The sequence below is a fragment of the Fusarium verticillioides genome, chromosome 2 (assembly GCF_000149555.1).
Source record: "Fusarium verticillioides 7600 chromosome 2, whole genome shotgun sequence".
Classification (NCBI taxonomy): domain Eukaryota; kingdom Fungi; phylum Ascomycota; class Sordariomycetes; order Hypocreales; family Nectriaceae; genus Fusarium; species Fusarium verticillioides.
In genome coordinates, this window is record NC_031676.1 from 3,992,449 (window position 1) to 4,014,327 (window position 21,879).

Below are 21,879 nucleotides of genomic sequence, written 5' to 3' on the forward strand. Positions count from 1 at the left end.
CATGAAAACGCCTCAATCCCAGGTCGAATGCCATTCCAAATAAAACAATAGCTTCAGAAATTACCAGCTTCCAAACAGCCGTAACAACTAATGGCCCGGGGCAGCCTGAATCGCTAGAGGTGACTGCAGACGCGCCTCTCCAGCAGTCATCTCTCGAATATAGTCCTCGTAAGGTTGAAGTCTCATGGCAATGATACCATTGTGTCCGCAGATCTCATTAACTCGTTTTTCAAAACAAGAGACATCATCGACTGACAGGACAGCATTGCGAACGTCATCAGCATGTCTTCTGAAGAACTCGTGATTGACGAGTCTGGCCAGAAAACGTCCCACTCGAAGTTGAAATGGGAGAGTCATCCTGTCTTCGTTGGTGCAAACGGCCCTCAGATGCCTCATAATGCTAAAAAACTGTTATCATCCTGTTCGTTATGTACAGGGGAGCACCTTACGTCGCTCGATCCTCGTGGCGGTTCACTAGTCTACCGACGAGAGGGGAGGTCATCATGGATGGCATCTTGACCCACTTGATGGTGTAGGCGCTCTGTGTATCGTAGTAGAGGCTCTCGACGATGCTTTGGAGTACCCTGACGACTCGCGCAGCGTGCTTGAATAGCCGTGCCATGATGTATTCCTCCTATTACACGTTAGTACCAAGATTGGACAGAGATATTCGACATCTTACACATCCATAAATCTTAGACACATTTGGATTCTTGAAATCATCTGCTACTCCCCTGAGTGTGTTTGCAGCGATCTTTAGAATTAGGAGCGGAGACTGTTTGTACGATGGATCTTCCGCCTTTCAACTCAGTTAGTGAAATGCTTACTCGACCAGACAGTCAGTCAACTCACTGTGACAGGCGGGCCATTGTTAGTCGCCCTCTTCTGGACCAACTGACCAGTCAAGTCAAAATGATCCAGATCTTCAGCAATTTGAAGAGCCGTGTCGCCCAGACTAGTACACAGGCGCCCCAAAAGTGCGTTGATGCCACCACGGCTAGATAAGAATATTAGTATATGTCGCAGCAACAGTGAGCTCTAGTCCTACTAATCAGAATAGTCTTTCTAGAGACGAATTAGCTGAAGGGGGACTAATGCAAGAGCCTCGTTTTCTTACCGCGTGACAGTTTTCGAATCCCATTTTTCGGCGAAGGAGGTCATTCAACTTCTCGCACTTTGACCGGTCACCCTCAAAACTGACACATATTAGACTGAGAAAGAGCTAGCTGGACTGGTGGAGAGTCTTACTGCTGGAGCATAGACATCTTGTCAAAAAAGGAAATGCAGTTCTGTTCGCTTGAAGTAATTGGCTGAGATCCAGCCGATCCGATTTTGCATCGAAGTATCTGAAAAGCCCGCAGGAGTGTACCGAGCGTCTTAGCCCAGCCAGCAACTATAAGCATGTCAGGACCTGTCAAGGAAAAGTAGTTGATAGTCGACTTACTCCTCTCTCCGACTGTTGTAATGTAGGGTGCCGGTGTTCCGGAGCCTGACTTGTACACGAGACACTGTACATCCCTATGATCCATGGCAAAGCTTTTTAGTCGGTAGAGAAGCATTGCGATCTTGGTGTTCAGGATATCCACGGCACTAGCCATGAGGATCTGCTCCGTATTTTCGAGGGTGTACTCGTGGGTGACGCCGAGATTGAGCCAGTGCTTGGATTTAGGGGCGTCGAGATCAGTGACGAAGTGGTATTGCTGCAACAAATATTAATTACCACCAACGGTTACGCATCATATATCTTAGCTTACAGTGCGAACATCCTAATAGTGGAGTTAGTCAAACGGTCCATCGTATGAACAACGGGCGCTACGTACCAATACATGATCAGGAGTCAGAGTGCACCTTTGCTGAGCACTGGCTTGGTAGTTTAAGGCACGGCAACAGCGCCTCAGCTGTTCAAGAGCTTCGTCTTCGATGATTCTCTCTTCCATGGGGGTATTGGTATTAGGGTTGGGAACGAGGTAGACGATGCCAAGCTCCTTCTGGCTTTGTGCAAGCCATAGCCAAAGTTCCCGCCAGATGGTATACCGTGATTCTCGACTGAACAGTCTTTCCATTTCGCAGGGGCTGTTGCGCACCCTGGTGAGGGTAGTAGAAGGTGATCCTGCGTTAGACATTCTTAATAGGGATATGGTTGAAGGGGAAGTGGAAATGGGTGCGAAGCATGGTTGGAAAGACTTTCGACGGAATGGGAGAACAGCAAAGATATGGCTTTAACGTATTCGAGCCCTCTCTTGGATAGAGTTTCGCGTGGCAAAGTGATGCTTGTGATAAGGGTCAGGGCTTGGGCATCGTAACTTTATCTTGGTGTTGACTGGCGACTTGATATCGTGAATTTGGGAAAGCTACATCAATACTGAAGACCAATGAATATACCACAAAGTTCACACAAAACTGATGGAAATATTGTAGCTCGCCAGTATCAAAACGTGGGATGATATTCTGAACCTAGCTTTTACGTATCCACTTCTCGACAACAGCATGTATCTCATCACTGTTCTTTTCCATGAAAAGCATATGCCCATTCCCATGAATACCAATGGTCCCCAGCTCAATATGTTCCGTCTTCGAACATCCCGCTTGTCTATAATACGCAGCTGTGCAGTGCTCATATGGCATATGGTATGAGGCCTCACCCGTGACAATAAGAATAGGAATGTCCACCAAGTTAACCAACTTTCGGGGCGAAGGTTCATCTGCCTGAAGTATGCACTCCGTAGACAAACTATCCTTCTGAGCATGAACCTTTTGCAAAAGGTCCTTCTTCGGGTCTTTCACAGGGGGGTTATACGTGATAGGAACATCCCACAGACCCCAGGGCCTAGGAAACTCGCCACCAAACTTGAATATCTCATCTTTGAACGGCGGGCCAGCAGCTTCCAGCAACACGATACTCTTCGTAAGCTCCGGCCTCAAGTCAGCAATCAGAGTAGGCATAAAGCTTCCTTGACTATGTCCCAGAAGAACAGCCGGTTTGCCAATCCTATCCAACAAGGCTGCACCAGCTGCCTGAACCGAAGTCTGCTGATAGGTCGTGTTATCAACAAACTCCACATTCGAGCTGTAGAACGCGTCAAACACTGGATCGCCCCGAACACCAGAACCAGGCCATTGGGTATGGTTCGCAGCCTGGGGCCAGAGCATATGCATCCTCGAATCAGTAAACGCAACCTCCACAGCCTCGGCCGAAAGAGTGCTAAGCTCAGCCGCGCCTTGTCCCGGCATCCAAGCAGATCTTCCCCGGAAAGTCTGGTCTACAATGTACACCTCGTAGCCCTGCTGAATAAACCTCGAGGCCCAACCAACGCCGCCGTCGGGCTTGTTCAGGAAATTCTAAGTGGCAAAAACTCAGTACATACACACACATGGCTTCCGAAATGTCACGTACCGTGCCTGTCTGCGCCATACCGTGAATCATAACGATAGGCGTATCTTTCCAAGCTCCCTTGACGGGGGCGAGTTTCTCAACATACATCTGGTCCCGAAAAACATGGCCGCCGTCACCGTCATCGTCGTACCGCCCGCCGACGTAGAAGAACGATCGTGTAGCGGGTATTTCAGAGCGCGCGGCATCGGAGTATTTTCCGATCGTCGCTGCGATGATAGCAGCGAGAATAGAAAACTGCATGGCTAAAACAGGTAATTAGGCGGTTGTTTGACAAAGGGAGGAAAAAATGACATTGCTGACAGATCGGCAGCGCGTCTCCGCATCATGCGTGTTACGTGATAAGACAAGGCTGAGTGAGCCGCAGCCAAACCTGGGGGAAAGTTTGAGATCTCATTGACCGAAGATTCCAGCGATTATTGTGGCTGGACGACATTTTGGGGGTTTACATAAAAAGCCTCTGATGTCAGCGGATGAGCACGTAATACTATTATCTTTAATCAGAGTCATGTTCAGTGTTTCTGTAAGAACTTTATTTCCCATCTCACCCCGAAGCTCCGTTGCAGTACTATTGACAAAACCTCGCAAGTACACCATCTTGTCAATTGAGACTCATTATCTGTCGCTAGGACCTGATTACAAATTTCCCTTATCTTGTTTTTGTTCTTGAGTGTGTTACACAGCTTACATGGCGTGAGCAAGCACGTCAAACAGGTTAATGCTGATTGCTTCCCTTGTGCCGTATCTACGTTGTGAAACCGCATTTCAGGTATGGCTTTTTTACCACGATAAAAATGGGCTTGATTTTTGAGCAACGTGACATCATTTCACCAGAAGATTCCAGCAAAACTGTTCCTGAATCAGGGACTCGTCGGTTTGCTCGTATTTCCTGTCAAACCAACATCTTGGCACAGTAGCCAAGTATTTCTGCGCTGATCCGCAAGTTTCTCTTATCCTTTACAAAAGGAGATCTACCATGTCTCATCTAAGTCTTATGCAGCTGGTGTCCGTTCCGATTGGTGGCACACGGGTAGGTATCTAGGCGGCCGAGGTCCGGAGTAAGATGGAGTCTTGAAGATGTCCGGACTCCGCTGTCGTCGGCCGGTACCTTTGCCATTCAAAGTCCTGCACACGCAGCCATCCTGTCCCGTTGGGGGCCTATCTGATATGGCTTACGGCCGGGACCGGAGTAACTTCCGGTTCAGTTTGATTCGAGAGCCTAACTTGAGTACTGCCGTAACGTCAATAACAGGAGCATGTTACGATTCCATTCGAAGGTGAAACAGAACTCCTCGGAGAATTAAATCCTGAAGGATCGAGACACATGATGATTCAGGACTTGTGGAAGTATACACAATAGGGAAGGATTCCAAATGGTCTTCCTAACAATACGATTGTTCAGCGCAGATAGTATAATGGTCATAAATCCTTTGTAATAGGCAAAAGGGCTGTCAGCCAGCCGCTTACCGTCCTACCACGCCAACATGACGGGCTCAGACTAGACCGCAGGTGGCGTCCATCCCCCAACCCTCCCACTCACGCGGCTCCCAAATTACCCCTTGGCAAAAAGAGAGAAAAAGGCAACCACAGTTTGCTTCATATATGTCAAACTCAAAGCTCCCAAACCAAGGCCCTCGCAAATCTTTTAACAAAAACCATGTCCGAGACTCGGTCCGCTAAGCCCGTCCGGCTGCGCCTCGCTTGCGACGCTTGTACAACAGCCAAAGTCCGCTGCAGCAGGACTCACCCCTGCGAGCGCTGCGAGGACAACGGGCAGGCCAAGGAGTGCTGCTACAGTGCTTCACGACGACACGGCAAGCGGGCGCGACAGAGGAAGAGTGCGCAAGATAGTGGCGGTCTTACGACGCAGTTTACGAATGCGTGGGAGGACTACAGTACATACTCGACTGGCAATCTCGAGATGCTTGATAGTTGGGCATCGCGCACTGTCGACTTTGACGATGGGAATGGTATATCTTGGGTTGATCCGTGGAGATCGCTGGGTTTTGTGTCGGATACTACAGCGTCGCAGTCGAGTGGTATGGTATCACCTGATTTGAGCTTATCGACTGAGCCGACATTGTCGATCAAGGCGTCGGACCCAACAGCTATGCACTCTCACGATTGCGAGGCTCTTGCTCTCAAAGTGTTGAGATCACTGCACTGCAACACAAACACAGACCAAAAGTCCTCCCCCATTCCTCAAAAACAAACCTGCTCAACACCGTCTATTGACACAGTCTTATCCGTCAATAAAGCCGCTCTCACAAATCTCATCCCCCTTCTCAAATGCCACTGCGCACGAAACCCCCATATCGCAATGCTACACAGCGCAATTTTATCAAAGGTTATTTTCTGGTACAGAGTTGCAGTCACAGCACGGTATCACACCGACGGAGTGGAACTACGACCTATGAAGATCCAGCTTGGGATGTTGGATCTTGATGATGAGGATCAAGCTACACTGCAACGGACTGTGGTTTTGAGAGAGCTGAGAAAGGCGGAGAAGGTCATGCAGACATTTGATTCTTTTGCTGGAGGGGATGATGGCGGTTTGAATTGGCATGTTGTTGCTGTGAGGAATATGAGGGAGGAGTTGCAGGGAATTATTCAGAAGATTAAGAAAGGTCAAGGAGAGATGATGTGAACATTTTGGTTCGTTCTTTGCATCGTGTAAACTGTATATAAAAGGCTGGGTTGTTTGATTTACGTCATTCCTTTGAGGTTCCAAGGAGGTCATTAGATATGTAGCACAGAAACTTGGTAATCACACTGTAACTATCACTTACATTGAATACGACTGCAACTCAAATAACCTCGTCCTTATTGATACTGAACGTATTGACGGTTTTAGTGAGGGTATATTCAGTAAGACCTTAAGCATCGTTGTCGTCATCAGGTGCAACGGCAGTCAGTTAATACCGGCCTATTACCAGCCCGAATACCGAGCTGTGCGTGGCGCCACAACGTCCGTGGTCTACCTATACCGTTCATGTAATACTTTGCATTATTACAGCTCTAAGAGATTATGCCTAATATGACTGCATGTGCCTCTGTCTTGGTCACTTGGTATTCCATGTGATTCTGTATCATGTGATACAACATGGCTTTTTTGAGTACGTATTGTCTTTTCCAATCCCATTTTGTGCTTTCAGAGTCACATCAGGCATGAATTTCCCATCCGTGGTCTCTGGCGTAAGATTGGCTGTCAGCTGCGGATGCATGCGTGCCTGGAATTCGGAAGCCGAAGCATGTCTTAGGGAACGTCGATCATGTCTTACGTTTCAGCGGAATAACAGCATGGATATTGTGAGGCTTATCAAGATTCTCATGCATAAATATTGAAGCAGATACCCGGTCCAGGCCTTGATTTTACCCGCTCAGCCGCTCTACATGACGCCCGGCGTCAGGGTTACTGGATTGAGACAGCATCTGACGTGGGGGTCTGTTGTTTCCTCAGCGTTGTCCGAGTGAGGAAACGTCCTGCGGCAGATGTACCTGTACCCTCTCGTACCAAGACTGTTATGTACCTGATAAGGCTAGACGCTGTGATGCATCCATCATAATCATCAGGCTAGTTGACGAATTGTGTAGTGGCTGATTGAAAGAGCGCTTGCACATGTGCCGAATCTAACGGTTCTAAACTACTTTACCTTCCTTACCTTGAGCCTCATTCTTCTTTCCATTTTCTACACCCGAAATCTTACATAAACGAAATCCATTAATCCCTGTTTCGGCCTCGCCTTTCAACACAGTCGCGAGAAATGTTGGCCGTCGTGCATATAGCGGGGCACTCATCAGGCACGTATCAAGTTACACAGGCACAAAATCGGCAAGGAACACTCCCGGACTCCGAGACATTTTCCCTTCTCCATGATTTACTGAACATTCTGTCATTATGAGGGGCCGTTCTGAGTGGTTGGTCGATCAAACAGTGCAATGGCTGAGGGCGGGGGGACTAACACCACGACAATAGGCCTTAGCTCACGCCATGTAAGCCATGTTTGCTTCTCCCATACCACCCCCAACATAAAAGCGTTGCTCTGCGAACAACTCTTCTCCTCTTCACCTTTTCTCCCCTCATCCTGCACCCATCCCATTCTCTTAAACATATAAATCAAAATGGCCTCACTCGGAAAATACGTCTCCAAGCTCGCAGGATCTCGCGTCCTTGTCATCGGCGGTTCATCAGGAATCGGCTTTGGCGTCGCAGAAGCAGCGATCCAGAATGGCGCTTCCTCTGTCTTCATCTCCTCTTCTTCCCAGACAAAGATCTCCAGCGCCATTGAGCGCCTCAAGGAGAACAACCAATCTGCCAAGGCCCAACTCCACGGGTTTCCCTGCAACTTGGGCTCGCCTGACACACTCACCTCCGAGGTTGAGAAGCTCTTCACCGAGGTCGCCAAGTCTGGCAAGCTAGATCATGTTGTCTTCACAGCTGGTGACAAGCTCGCTGTTGGGAAGCTGGAGGATTTCACTCTCGATGCTATTCGTCAAGCTGGCACCGTGCGCTTCTTCGCACCTCTCGTTGTTGCGCAGCAACTCCGCAAGCACCTTAACGAAAGCGGCTCATCATCATTCACCGTCGCCACCGGTGGTGCAACAGAGCACGTCTCCAAGGATTGGTCAATCATGTATTCTTACCTCTCTGGTCTTCGTGGCATGATCCGTGGATTGGCTGTTGATCTTGCGCCGATTCGCGTCAATGCTGTTGCGCAGGGCCCGACAGACACTGAGATCTGGAGCTACGTCAAGGAGATGGGGTATTGGGACAATGTGACTGGGCACTTGAAGGGAAGGATGACGACGGGGGAGATAGGAAAGGTTGAGGATGTTGTGGAGGCGTATTTGTACTTGATGAAGAACAAGAATACTTCTGGTAGTGTTGTTGAGACTACAGGAGGAACATTGCTGTCTTAGATGGCTGAGGTGGGGGTTGTAGGGTAATTCGCATCAAAACACCATGAATCACAAGACATTACAGGGGCTCTGTTTCACCTGTAAAATTTTATCTTTACCGTCTTTCCAGATCCCAACAATGGGATAGATCCTTCAGTTTAACGCACTTAAAGACCAGTAACTCTTGAGAATGACAAGACCAGCATTGAGCTCGCCCTGTTGCAGATTCTTCAGCTAGCCAACCCCACCTGATAAGACGTCAAACATCACAATCAGAGCGAACCAGATATCAACTGCACTTACCCGCAACAGGAATCAAAGCATAAGCAGAATAAGCTCGTAAACGCCGTGAGACGTTTTACGTCAAATCCATTGGATGCAACATTCTCGCGCCTCGGCACTAAACCCGCTTCTCGGACACTGAAGTTACGCCTCTTTCGGCCTCTCGCTGTTGACTTTTCGCTGTTCGGATTTTAGCGCCTCAGCCTCCGACCCGTGTAAGTTGTGAAACACAAACGCGATGCAATGGATGAGGCTTCACTGATGGTCTTGACCGTCATTGACAAAGATGGATGGTGAATTATCTCGTCGCAATGTTTTCTCATTTGCGCAATCGCATCTCAGTGAATCGTCTTCAGACACTCTCATCGCAAATCAGAGCTGTCAGCACAATGAAAGAAGCTATTGTATCGCGAGGACCAAAAGTCCATATCATTGACAGCCCGATACCGAAGGCGGAACCTGGGCAAGTTGTTATCAAGATTGAGTATGCGGGCAGTAACCCTAAGGATTGGTGAGCACCCCTCGGCCTCGTGCACACTCATGCTGACAGTCTGAAGGAAGCGACCTGAGTACTGGGGAAGCAAGGCGACCATGAACCAGGGCGACGACCACTCTGGAACTGTCTACGAGGTTGGCGAGGGAGTATCTGACTTCAAAATCGGTGATCGCGTCGCGGCTATGCACGAGGGGAAGCAGCCTGGTGGGAGTTACGCTGAGTATGGTGTAAGCTGGGCATACACCACCATTCATCTACCGGAGCACACTACTTTTCAAGGTAAGCGAGCTGTATTATGTGCTTATCCACGTGCTGGCTGACGTTTTAATCGCAGAGGGCGCTGCCATACCCTTCGCTGCATTCACTGCGGCTTGTGCTCTCTACGCAAAGCTCAATCTCCCCTGGCCGACGCAGCCAATCTCCGACGATCAAAAGGTACCTCTCGTGATTTGGGGCGCTTCATCATCCGTGGGATCATATGCAGTTCAATTGGCAAAGAAGTCTAATATTCATCCACTCATCTGCATCGCTGGTCGCGCGCAGGAGTACGTGGAGAGAATGATTGATGGGTCCAAGGGCGACACAGTCATTGACTACAGAATGGGACGCGAAGCAGTCGCGCGAAAGATTAAGGCTCATCTCAGAGGTCAAAAGCTAGAGTACGCTTTTGATGCTGTATCCGAGATGGGATCCTACCAGACTATTTGCGATGTTCTTGACCATCAGACTGGGAAGATCACTCTTATTATTCCTGCACAGAGCTATTCTGATATCCCAAAGACCATTGAGAAGTCGGTTACTACGGTTGCTAGTGTACACGAAGATCTGAAGGAGTTCGCCCGGGCGTTCTCGATTGACTTTGCGAGAGGGCTGGAGGACGGATGGCTAAAGGCGCATCCACAAGAGGTTGTGCCTTGGGGATTGGAGGGGATAGAGAAGGGACTGGTAGACTTGAAGAAAGGGAAGGCTAGTGCGGTAAAGTATGTCTACAAGATTGCGGATACGCCAGGAATAGAGTCTTGATGAGAAGTACCCTCGGACACGATTTAGATAGAGCAACATAAAGACAAAAGCATAAGATTTGAACAAATTAAACCTTTGAGACTTCTCACGGCGTTTCTCCAGTCAACTGTCCCTCAAGCGACTGTGTCTGATCCTCTCACATACATGACGGACTTTCTGAGAGCGCCCCTCTGACTACATCAGCGGCGCACTATTCTTCAAGAGACCCAATGAGTAACCCGGTCCCCGGAGCTCGGCGCCCGTGAAGAAAGAGGCGAAGATAAGATACCGCTGCGGCACGGATCGATCCATGGCGTCGACAACAACGGAGTCCCGGCGCCACGGCCGTTGCACAGACACAAAAGACATGGCCAAATTGGGATTCGGACCCCGAAACAAGAAACAAATCCTCCTCGTGCGTTGCATTATCTATCAACAAATCTACCAAATATGATCCGTTGAAGATAATAAGCACAGCCATGGTGTCATAGAGTCGGAGTGTCAGTATTGGCTTACACGGAGAACCAAGTCGGTCCGTACGCCGGTCAATTGCCAAGAGACTCGGTTTAGACAGGGAAGTAATTGAAACTGTATGGGGATGTCTTCGGGATCCATTTCGGGGACTCAAGTTGTACACACGTAGCTGGACACTGTGGCGTTGTTGACAATAGAATGCCAAGCGCACCAAGCATTGCCGGTCTACTTGGCTTCAAATAGAGGACTCGTCACATAATCTCACATGAACATCACCTTTTCGCAGTGCTTCTAGACAAACTCATCTCCGTTTTCTCTCTGTAAACTCAATTCAATTGGGAATCATGACAAACACACAGACAAACGGCGGCACTCACCCCATCATGGCTGACAAGCACGATGAGAAGCCCAACGGCACTCTCAACGGTGATCATCAAGAATACCCAACCTTTTCCCAAGAAAGACTCGATGACTCCATCAAGCGAGGCATTGACCTCCAAGTCTTTCGCTACCCCTCCACCGGTATCAACGTCCTCATCGCAGGCGCTGGTCTAGGCGGGATCACCTGCGCCCTTGAATGCTGGCGCAAAGGACACAATGTTCGCATTATCGATCGTAGTCCCAGTGCAGTCTGGACAGGCGATAATGTCCAAATTCAGCCCAGCGCAATTCTTCTTCTGCGCCACTGGCCTGATATGGGCTATGAGATTGAGGAGAACCAGTACGACGTCGACATGTCTTACTATAGACAGACTGGCGAGCGTATCTGGGGTCCTGCACCGCCGATGTTCAATGACCCAGAGCATTTGCCCGGTCGTCGTGGGTTTCCCTCTGTAAATGCCCATTCGCGCATTAAACTGTACCGCGCGTTCTTGAAGCAGGCGGAGCGCGTGGGCATTCATGTCGAGTGGGGATGCAAGGTCGTTGAGTACTGGGAGGATGTTGAAGGTCGTTCTGGGGGTGTTGTTCTCGAGAATGGGGAAAAGAGAACAGCGGATATCGTCGTTGCAGCTGATGGGCTGAGGACCAAGAGCAACACTGTCGTTCCTGGTATGCCGGATCAGTTGGCGACGAGTGGGAAGGCGATTTACCGTGCGGGTTATCCTGTTGAGCATGCGCTGAAGGATCCCAAGGTTAGGGAGATGTGGAACTTTAAGCCTGGCGATAAGCCGATTTGGCAGTTCTGGCTTGGGTGAGCTATCTGAGGACGATGAGAGAGGCCACACTAACAACTACAGAAACGGTTCTCACAACATGATTTGCTTGACTCACGATCTCGCTTTCTGGAGCTTCATCCACTCTGTAAGTCTCCTCTCCCCAATTCTCAAAAACCCACTAACAGGACTTCTAGCACGCTGAATCTGCCAGCGAGTCCTGGATCCCAGACATCGACCCAGCAGAAGTAATCACCGAGATGGAAAAGAACGACGCCGTCCACCCAGCAATCGCAGCCTTCATCCGCACCGCCCCCAAAGGCTCCGTCGTGAACTGGCAGCTCAAATTCCGCGACCCCCACGAACAATGGACGTCCCCCGGCGGCCACGTCGTGCAGCTCGGCGACGCAGCACACGCATTCCTGCCCACATCCGGCAACGGCGCAACGCAAGCCATAGAAGACGGCGTGACCCTCGCAACATGCCTGCAACTCGCAGGAAAATCCCAAGCTGCCAACGCTACAAAAGTATACAACAAACTACGCTTCCAGCGTGTTAGTTGTGGCCAGAAAATGGGCTTCGTGAACCAGCAGCTCAAGCAGCACACGGATTGGGATGCGATCATGAAGAATCCGGCGCTGATCAGATCGCGATATCCCAAGTGGGTTTGGTCGCATGATCCGGAGGCGTATGCGTATGAGAAGTTTGCTGAGGCGTTGACGCATGTCGTCAGTGGGGGACGGGTTCCATTGGTGAATACGAATTTTCCAAAGGGGCATAAGTATAGACATTGGACTATGAAGGAGGTGCAGGAGCAGATCAAGGCGGGACAGAAGTTGGAGGATCTTCAGGATGGGGATTGGTCTTAGATGTGTATGAGTGGTAGTAGGTAGATAGGGTAAATATTGTCAATTGAGTGTGTTCACGTACGAGCAGTAACTGTTAAGATATTGGTGATACTATACAGTACCACATCGCGACTGACAAGTTACCTTATGATCCTAACGCCATGGTCTGGAGCATTGAAGCTGGGCGATTGTAAGGCTCTTTTCCGCATCGCCGACTTCATCGATCGCTGGACGAACATAAAATGGGAGAAAAGGCGTGAGAAAAACACCACGTTGGCTTTGGTGAACATTTTTAGACAGACTTCCACAGTTGACATGCCGTCATTTCATCTCTACAATGACATGGCAAGTATCGCCACCATCGAGAGAAGCAAAGTTACGGCAATAAAGATGTCATTGAGATCTCATCTATAAATCTGTCTAAAGCCACGCCGCCTGCTCCGGAGACCCATCTAGCGTAGCCTCAATGACCGACAACTCACTCCCAGCAGGTCTCTCAATCGCCTGTATCTTCAACCTTGGATCAGCCTTGGTAAGCAGGGCATTCCACTCCTCAACCTCCCGCTCCTGCGCATTAAAGCACTGTATCATGGTGAGATCCTTCTGTCTGAGCGCTGCTTCAAAGGTCACAGACCCAGAACCTGGCTTGGGCAACACCATGTCCATGATCAACAAGCGACTGGATGGACCCATGGCTGCGACGATGCCTTGGATGATCTTGATGGCATCAGCGTCGGGCCAGTCGTGAAGAATGGTGCGCAAGAGGTACACGTCTGCGTTCTTTATGGGTTGGGGAGTGAAGAAGTCGTAGGCCTTGATCTCAATACGAGATTTGATGTCGGATGGTAAGTCAGACAGACGAGTTTTGGCGTTCTCAATGGGCTCTGGGAGGTCTTCGATGACGAGGTTGAGTAACGGGAATGCCGTCGCTAGCATGATGGATGTTGAGCCACTGCTTCCACCGATCTATACATCATCAGCGAGAAGTCGAGGCAGCATAGAGACGGGAACTTGGAACTTACATCAACGACTTGCGCTTGTCCCAAGGGCTTCCAGTTAAAGGCGTTCAGAAGATGCTCAACATTAGAGCCCGTGTGTGATACAGCACGACTCTTCATATAAGCCTGGAAGCCTTCATTGAGATCAGGTCTCGTCTTCAAATGCTCAAAGAAAGACAATTCAGTGTTGTGCACAATATTGTAAGCCGTCTCATTAGTCGCAGACGTCTCGCCCCATTTCTCCGTAGCTTCAATCAAGCCCGCCATGAGAGGAACAGTCTGATTGAAGATATGAAGAAGCTGCACCTTCATGTGAACATTCGTAACGAACTGCGCAGAAAGGGTATTGTGAGAAAGCTTGCCATCTTTGGTCTCGCAAAGCAAACCCGTAGTCATCGCCATGCGCGCCACAGACTGCAGCTTTGACAGCGGGACTTTCGCCTCGGCGGCGACATCAGAGTAGGTGATTGACTCTGGAGGCTGGGGGATCTTGGAGAGGATGTCGAAGTGGCAAAGCCAGGCAATGCAGTGATACTGCTGCTGCTGGGCGACTAACTCAGTGAGGAAGCTGTGCGGATCATGCACAAGGTGTTTGACCTGCGTAACATGCTCAATGACAGCGTATCTATCCGTCTTGTCCATATTTGCACTTCAGTACTGACTGCCTAGTGTTAAACACAGAGAAATTATTGAATGCGATAGGATCAAGCTTTATGAGAGATGACGAGATCACGCGGCGTCCGAAGTCCTTAGTCGCCGTGGAGTTCCCGAGCTGAACCGACCTGATTCCCGAGACTCGGACGCCGTCTTACAGGCTCTTGATACAGAAAAATGGCTGGTGTTCTGTAAGACGACAGCGGTAATGTGTCTGTTTTGGGTCAGACGTGCATTATCTGGGTATGTTGAGGCTCAGTGTCGGGAACGAGAACCTCTTTGTTGACGTCGGGTCGCTGATGACGGCATTCAGAAGATTGATAGTCTGATATGCCGGACTCCGAGTAAGATGAAGATCTCTATCTCTGATAGAAGATGACGGTTAGATAAGGTCAGCAGAAAGAATGAGAGTGATATGAAGGTAGATAAAAGAGGCATCGTCTCATCAAAGCCAAGAGAGAGAAGAGTAGCTATAGACAAAACATCATAGACTTCAACCAACAAACATCTGCAAGATTCAACACCTTTGTCATGGTATCCCACATGAAGCTGTATCTCTTCGGAGACCAAACCTTTGAGGTCCAACCTCACTTACAGCACCTCCTCCAGAAGCGCGACAATCTCTTCCTTCATGAGTTTCTGAACCAGAGCTACAACGCCCTCCGTGCTGAACTCTTCAAAATCCCGTTTAGTATCAGAAAGGATCTCCCGCGGTTCACGTGCCAGGAGGATCTCCTTCTCTGGGATCAGAGTGGCCCGCGATGTGTGGCGCTTGATATGGCGATGACGACGTTGTATCAGCTTGGTACATTCATTAGGTAAGTCACTTATCCTTCAATTGTGCTTTGGGGAATGTTGACAAGAGTAGTCAAGCGGGTATCTCTTCGTATGATGCGCAAAATACAAGGGTAGTTGGTCTCTGCACCGGCGCTTTCGCAGCTGCGGCTGTGAGTTGCAGTAGCTTCACAGCAGATCTGATCCCTATGGCTGTGTCATCCGTGGTCGCGGCTTTCCGAACAGGTCTTCTCGTTACTGATACAGCCCGACGAGTTGATCCAGGCCAAGACTTGAACAGGAGCTGGGCTCTTCTTGTCCCGGGTCAAAAGGCAGCCAAAGCCTTCCAGGAGTTCTGGGATGCCAACGTAAGTACCATACAATGGGATAACAATTGGATTCTGATATGATACTGTAGGACGGCGGTGTCTTGACTAGCATGCCTTATATCAGTGCCTATGCACCAAATGGCATAACCGTTAGCGGACCGCCTCAGCGTCTTAGCGACCTTGCGCAGTGGCTTTCTTCCAAAAGCATTACGTCCAAAGCCATTCCCATCTATGGCGCTTACCACGCACCGCATCTGTACTCTCAGAAAGATGCCCGACGGATCGTTGATGGTTTGATGCTTAACAAGGCCGTGTCACCATCTGAACAGATTCCTCTTCTCTCCAGCACGGGGTCTAAGCCTGAAGAGCGAAGCTTCGCGATACTTTTGGAAGATGCGATCGCTCAAGCTCTTCTTCATCCTCTACGCTGGAGCTCGATCTTTGATGATGTCCAAGCTGCTCTTGAGACTACTGGGTCTCAGCAGTTTACTGTTCAGTCGATTGGTTCGAATGCTGAGCATTTGATCTACACTGCTCTCAAGAAGACGTCTCTTCGGTATCTCGTTCCAGAGACTACCGTGCCCAGCCAACCAACCAGTGTTCCTAGCGTTCCTGACGCTGGCACGAGTAAGCCAAAGCTTGCTATCGTCGCGATGTCCGGCCGCTTCCCCGGTGCAAAGGATAACGAAGCCTACTGGGATCTTCTCTACAAAGGCCTCGACGTGCACAAGCCCGTTCCAAGTCTTCGCTGGGATCAGCAAACACACGTCGATCCTACCGGCGCAGCAAAGAACACAAGCGCTACTCCGTTTGGTTGCTGGCTAGATGATCCTTCTGAGTTCGACGCTCGCTTCTTCAACATTTCTCCCCGTGAAGCTCCTCAGATTGATCCCGCGCAGAGGTTAGCTCTCATGACAGCTTATGAAGCGATTGAACAAGCCGGTATTGTCCCTGATGCCACGCCATCTACTCGACCTGATCGTGTTGGTATCTTCTACGGTGTCACTAGCAACGACTGGATGGAAACGAACAGCGCTCAAAACATCGACACATATTTCATCCCCGGCGGAAACCGAGCTTTCATTCCCGGCCGCATCAACTATTTCTTCAAGTTCAGCGGTCCCAGCTACGCCGTCGACACAGCGTGTTCATCATCCCTCGCCGGTATCCATCTAGCCTGCAATGCCCTCTGGCAAGGCGACGTCGACACTGCCATCGCCGGCGGTACGAATGTCTTGACCAACCCAGATTACCACGCTGGTCTTGACAGGGGACACTTTCTCTCACGCACAGGAAACTGTAAGACCTTTGATGATGGGGCTGATGGGTACTGTCGCGGTGAAGGTGTAGCGACTATTATTATCAAGAGGCTTGATGATGCGATTGCGGAGAATGATCCGATCTTGGGCGTTGTTCTTGGGGCGTATACGAATCATTCTGCTGAGTCGGAGTCGATTACACGGCCGCATGTTGGTGCGCAGCGGGTCATCTTTAACAAGATCTTGAACGAGGCTGCTGTTGATCCTTATTCTGTCAGTTACGTCGAAATGCATGGAACGTAAGTCAACTCCCCATCTCTCTTTTACCTTACATACTAATCACATGCATGCCTAGCGGTACGCAAGCTGGCGATGCAACCGAGATGTCCAGTGTCCTCGAGACTTTTGCACCTCCTCTAGCAGAAGGCAAAGTCGCCCGCCCAGACTCCCAGAAGCTCTACATCGGCTCAGCGAAAGCAAATATCGGCCACGGAGAAGCTGCTTCTGGTGTCTGCAGTGTGATCAAGGTTCTTCAAATGCTCAAGAAGGATACCATCGTTCCACACTGCGGTATCAAGAACAAGATCAATCATCGCTTTCCCACTGATCTCGACCAACGAAACGTTCGAATTGCCTTGGAACCAACAGGATGGAAGAAAGGTACAGAGACTAACCCCAGACGTGTCTTTGTCAACAACTTCAGTGCTGCGGGAGGTAACTCCGCGCTGTTGATCCAGGACGCACCACCTAGAAAACAACTCATCGCCAGCAGTGACTCTCGTGTTCAATTCCCCATCGCCATCACTGCAAAGAGCGGCGTTTCTCTTCAAGGAAACATGCGCTCAATGCTCAAGTTCCTCAGCACAAACCCACACACCTCCCTCGCCGAGCTCTCCTACACCACCACAGCGCGACGCATCCACCACCAACACCGCATTCTCGTCCCCGGCGCTACCCCCGAAGAAATATGCTCCAAGATCGAAACAGCTCTTCAGAACAACACTGGCGTCACGCGACCCAAGGCTGCACCAAAGGTAGTCTTTACTTTCACAGGTCAAGGAGCTCAGTACCCTGGAATGGGAAAACAGCTCTTTGAAGAGAATGAGTTTGTGCGCAATGAGCTTCTCTCACTTGATCGGATTGCTCAGAATTTGGGATTCACTTCGATGCTTTCTTTCATTCAATCTGATGAGCCTGATGTCAGCAAGTTTGCGCCTTCACTTGTCCAGCTTGCTAGTGTTTGTCTTCAGATTACGCTGAGCAAACTCTGGGCGACTTGGGGAATTACTCCGACTGCTGTTGTGGGACACAGTCTCGGGGAATATGCTGCTCTTAACGTTGCTGGTGTTTTGTCGGATACTGATACGTTGTTTCTTGTTGGTGGTCGAGCGCAGCTTCTTGAGCAGAAGTGTACTCGCGGTACCCACGCCATGCTTGTGGTGAAGGGATCCCAGGAGGAGATCGCTAATGCTTCTGAAGGGAGAAAACTATGAGACGGCTTGTATTAACTCTCCTATCGAGACTGTTCTTGCTGGTCCGAATGAGCAGATCGCCAAGGTCAAGGAACAGCTCACGGCGGCTAGCTTCAAGACCACTCTTCTCAAGGTACCTTACGCTTTCCACTCGTCCCAGTTGGAGCCAGTGGTATTCGACATAGAGAAGCTCGCCAAAAAAGTGGCTTTCTCAGAGCCCCGAATCCCAGTTCTGTGTCCCTTGGAAGGTACTGTCATCGAGAATGAGAACCCATTCAATGCCTCATATCTCGCCCGCCATTCTCGACAGCCCGTCAACATGCTCACCGCATTGACCACTGCTTATCGTGACGGCTATCTCAGCGATCGCTCAATGGTGCTCGAAGTCGGTCCTCATCCAGCCGTCTCCGGCATGGTCAAGCCCACCCTCGGCCAACAGATCACCTGCGTCGCCTCCCTCCAACGCAGCCGAGCACCCTGGGATATGCTCTCCGCAGCGCTCAAGAGTCTTTACGATGCTGGAGCTAGCATCAATTGGGCTGATTACCAGAGCAACTTCCCTGGCGCACACACTGTCGTGGATCTTCCGGCCTATAGCTGGGATCTCAAGGAGTACTGGATCCAGTACGTCAACGACTGGTCGCTGCGAAAGGGTGACCCTCCTTTGGTCATCAACAATGTGTCCAAGCTTGAGAGCACTACTATCCACAGTGTTGTTGAGGAGAGCGGTAACTCTAAGAAAACTCATATTGTTGTTGAGGCTGATATTGCTCGCAAGGATTTGAGCCCTCTCGTCCAAGGCCATGAGGTCGACGGGATCCCTCTCTGCACTCCTTCTGTCTATGCTGATATCGCGCTGAGTCTCGGTAAGTATCTGCTTGAGAGGTATCAACCACAGCAGAAGGATGATATGGTAGTAGTCTCGGACATGACCGTGTATAAGGCCTTGATCCTCCGTGGTGATGGATCTCGACAGCCTATCCAGGCCCATGCTGATGCAGACTGGTCATCTCAGTCAGTCTCAATCAAGTTCATGTCTTTCGATGTAAGTATCTTTTTCATTCGATATCCGCACCTAAACTTACAACCTTGCAGAACAAGGGCAATCTGCAGGAACACTCCGCCTGTGTAGTCCGCTTCAAAGACCGAAGCCATCAAGACGCCCTCCAGAGCGAAGCCCGCACCATAAAGCAAAAGATGCAAAACCTCCGCAACCAAATCACCACCGGTGAAAGCGCGCGCTTCAATCGCCCCATGGCATACCGCATGATCCGTCCCCTCGCCCGCTTCCACGACGACTACCGTGCCATCGACGAAGTCGTCCTCAACAGCGAAACCCTCGAAGCTTCCAGCAAGATCAGCTTCGGCACCGTCAAGCGTGATGGTGACTTCCACACTCATCCCGCCGTCATCGATGCTCTTACTCAGTCTTGTGGCTTTGCTATGAACTGCAATGATCACACTGACATTGATGTGGATGTTTACATGAACCATGGCTGGGGGTCACTTGAGCTGTTTGAGCCTTTGGACTTTGAGAAGGAGTATACTACTTATACTCAGATGCATGCTGGGGAGGATAAGCTTTGGTATGGTGATGTGACGATCTTTGACCAGGATAGGGTTGTTGCTTTCTTCGGTCAGATCGCGATTCAAGGTGTCCCGCGAAGAGTCCTCAAGGTGATCCTCTCTATTGAGAGTGGTAAGAAGGGCCAGCCTCAGCGCCAGACGCAAGACAAACCCCGAACCACTCCCTCACAACCAAAGTCTACCGCCAAGCCAACACAGAACAAACCAGCAGCCAAGGTAGAACCACCAAAGTTCTCTACCGCAGTCCGCATCATCTCAGAAGAGAGCGGAATCGACGTCTCCGACTTCACCGACGGCACAACCTTCTCAGACGTCGGCATCGACTCCCTCCTTGGTCTTACAATCTCTGCTCGCTTCCAAGAGGAACTCGACATTGACCTTGACTTCAACGCTCTCTTCTTCGAACATCCCACCGTCAAGGATCTACGAACCTTTCTCGGCGCAGACGAAGATGTCTCTGGAAGTTCATCCTCTGCAGCTAGTGATTCTGGTCGTGACACGACCACCACTGGGAGCGCTACCCCAGAGCTCCAAGAGGAGTTTGCGGAATCAGCTGAGGTTGAGTTTGAGCGCGCTCTTGAGATTATCTCTGAGGAGAGTGGTGTTGCGAGATCTGATCTAGATGACGAGACGAACTTTGCGGATTGTGGTGTTGATTCGCTTCTGTCGCTTGTTATTGCGAGTCGGTTCCAGGATACGTTTGGGCTGGATATTGCGCATGAGCAGCTGTTTATGGAGTGTCAGACTGTTGGCGACCTCAAGACCATGCTGGCGCGGGAGATGGGTTTGGCTACGCCAGCTTCTAAACCTGCTGCGGTTCCTGCACCTGTTGTCTCCGAAGCTGTCGCGCAAGAAACAGTAGTCACCCATAGCGACACTTCGAACCTCGCCGCACGTGAACAAGCGATCACTGAGCTTGTCAACAAGTACACCGCTGGCTTCAAGGCGCCTACTTCAAACCCCAATGGTCCTTCTCTCGGCAAGAACGAAAACGTCGTCCTCGTCACAGGCGCATCAGGCGGTTTGGGAAGCCATCTCGTCTACGCCCTGGCCCAACTCGAAGAAGTCCGCACCATCATATGTCTCAACCGCCCCAACAGAGAAGACGCGACTACCCGCCAGTACAAGGCTATGAGAGACAAGGGAATCCGCTTCCCAGAGCATCTCAAGTCCAAGGTTCGCATCTTCCAGGCCGATACCTCGAAGCCCAAGCTTGGAGTTGCCGACAGTGAATACCAGTCTTTGATTCAGTCTGTTACGCACATCATTCACAATGCCTGGCCCATGAGTGCGAAGCGTCCTCTTTCAGGCTTTGAGTCGCAGTTCCAGGTCTTCCGCAATCTTCTTGATCTGGGACGTGAGTGTGCTTCTAGTCGTCCTGCAGACTTCAAGTTCAGCTTCCAGATGATTTCCTCAATTGGGGTTGTTGGACAGTGGGGTCTTGCCGCTGGACAGACTGGCAAGATTGTTGTGCCCGAGGAGAGAACTACCATTGACTCACTACTGGGTAACGGATACGCTGAAGCGAAATGGGGTTGTGAGAGGATGCTTGATGAGACTCTCCACAAGTTTACCGATCGTTTCCGTCCCATGGTCGTGCGACTTGGTCAGATCGCTGGATCCAAGACGAGTGGCTACTGGAACCCCATGGAGCACTTTGGCTTCCTCATCAAGTCCTCCCAGACTCTAAACGCTCTTCCTGACGTCGATGGCAATCTCAACTGGACTCCTGTCAACGACATCGCGGATAGTCTAACCGATCTCATCCTCTCCGACCGAACCCCATACCCAATCTATCACATCGATAATCCCATCGGCCAACAATGGCGCGATGTCAACAACATCCTCTCCGACACCCTTCGCATTCCCAACAAGGTCCCTTTCAAGCAGTGGCTCGACATGGTGCGCAAAGCTCCTCAGCAGGATAACCCCGCTGCTCTGCTCGCCGACTTCCTTGAAGACACATACCTGCGCATGGCATGTGGTGGCCTTGTTCTCGATGTGAAGCATTCGCTTGAGCACTCCAAGTCTCTTTCAGCCGTCGGACCTGTTTCCGAGACGGTAGTGAGGAAGTATATCCATATCTGGAAGGAGATTGGGTTCTTGAAGACCACGGCAGAGGATAAGGCTGGGTTTGAGGCTGAGAGGTTGAAGCTTTGGGGACCCAGAGTATAGGCTTGATAAGTATATTTATGGTTAAGCTAGAGTTTCTTTTATGGTTAAATTAGATTGAATAGTTTCTTTATATATATATACATAG

At 50.2% G+C, this 21,879-nt stretch overlaps 8 protein-coding genes across 12 annotated transcripts; 5 read left to right on the forward strand and 3 right to left on the reverse strand.

Moving 5' to 3' along the window:
* Positions 1-87: 87 nt before the first annotated feature.
* FVEG_03702 (hypothetical protein) lies at positions 88-2,123 on the reverse strand (the record flags this gene model as incomplete). The annotated part of the gene is made up of 10 exons (XM_018891323.1): positions 88-400; positions 450-634; positions 683-775; positions 853-997; positions 1,049-1,065; positions 1,118-1,196; positions 1,249-1,393; positions 1,445-1,700; positions 1,755-1,766; positions 1,821-2,123. The coding sequence occupies 10 exons, from the start codon at positions 2,121-2,123 to the stop codon at positions 88-90; spliced, it is 1,548 nt and encodes a 515-aa protein (XP_018747819.1).
* A 331-nt stretch (positions 2,124-2,454) lies between these two features.
* FVEG_03701 (hypothetical protein) lies at positions 2,455-3,634 on the reverse strand (the record flags this gene model as incomplete). The annotated part of the gene is made up of 2 exons (XM_018891322.1): positions 2,455-3,339; positions 3,395-3,634. The coding sequence occupies 2 exons, from the start codon at positions 3,632-3,634 to the stop codon at positions 2,455-2,457; spliced, it is 1,125 nt and encodes a 374-aa protein (XP_018747818.1).
* Positions 3,635-5,048: 1,414 nt separating this feature from the next.
* Positions 5,049-6,198, forward strand: FVEG_03700 (hypothetical protein; the record flags this gene model as incomplete). The annotated part of the gene is made up of 1 exon (XM_018891321.1): positions 5,049-6,198. One exon carries the CDS (start codon positions 5,049-5,051, stop codon positions 6,036-6,038), a length of 990 nt encoding a protein of 329 aa, XP_018747817.1. The 3' UTR covers positions 6,039-6,198.
* A 1,315-nt stretch (positions 6,199-7,513) lies between these two features.
* Positions 7,514-8,378, forward strand: FVEG_03699 (hypothetical protein; the record flags this gene model as incomplete). The annotated part of the gene is made up of 1 exon (XM_018891320.1): positions 7,514-8,378. One exon carries the CDS (start codon positions 7,514-7,516, stop codon positions 8,309-8,311), a length of 798 nt encoding a protein of 265 aa, XP_018747816.1. The 3' UTR covers positions 8,312-8,378.
* A 505-nt stretch (positions 8,379-8,883) lies between these two features.
* On the forward strand, positions 8,884-10,091 carry FVEG_03698 (hypothetical protein; the record flags this gene model as incomplete). The annotated part of the gene is made up of 3 exons (XM_018891319.1): positions 8,884-9,083; positions 9,130-9,347; positions 9,403-10,091. 3 exons carry the CDS (start codon positions 8,884-8,886, stop codon positions 10,089-10,091), a joined length of 1,107 nt encoding a protein of 368 aa, XP_018747815.1.
* A 797-nt stretch (positions 10,092-10,888) lies between these two features.
* On the forward strand, positions 10,889-12,567 carry FVEG_03697 (hypothetical protein; the record flags this gene model as incomplete). The annotated part of the gene is made up of 3 exons (XM_018891318.1): positions 10,889-11,736; positions 11,783-11,846; positions 11,896-12,567. The coding sequence occupies 3 exons, from the start codon at positions 10,889-10,891 to the stop codon at positions 12,565-12,567; spliced, it is 1,584 nt and encodes a 527-aa protein (XP_018747814.1).
* Positions 12,568-12,850: 283 nt separating this feature from the next.
* FVEG_03696 (hypothetical protein) lies at positions 12,851-21,811 on the reverse strand. 5 transcript variants are annotated; one of them, XM_018891317.1, is made up of 4 exons: positions 19,108-21,811; positions 16,888-19,034; positions 13,569-16,825; positions 12,851-13,512 (listed from the first exon to the last, which is right to left on the reverse strand). In XM_018891317.1, the coding sequence occupies exons 3-4, from the start codon at positions 14,184-14,186 to the stop codon at positions 12,967-12,969; spliced, it is 1,164 nt and encodes a 387-aa protein (XP_018747813.1). In that variant the 5' UTR covers positions 14,187-16,825; positions 16,888-19,034; positions 19,108-21,811; the 3' UTR covers positions 12,851-12,966. The 5 variants fall into 5 exon arrangements, with proteins under 5 accessions (XP_018747813.1, XP_018747812.1, XP_018747811.1 ...); XM_018891316.1 differs by having other exon boundaries at positions 13,569-20,997; positions 21,110-21,811; XM_018891315.1 differs by having other exon boundaries at positions 13,569-19,034.
* Positions 14,730-21,815, forward strand: FVEG_03695 (hypothetical protein; the record flags this gene model as incomplete). Its single annotated transcript, XM_018891312.1, has 6 exons — positions 14,730-15,016; positions 15,067-15,340; positions 15,391-16,859; positions 16,916-17,999; positions 18,040-19,077; positions 19,128-21,815. 6 exons carry the CDS (start codon positions 14,730-14,732, stop codon positions 21,792-21,794), a joined length of 6,819 nt encoding a protein of 2,272 aa, XP_018747808.1. The 3' UTR covers positions 21,795-21,815.
* Positions 21,816-21,879: the final 64 nt, after the last annotated feature.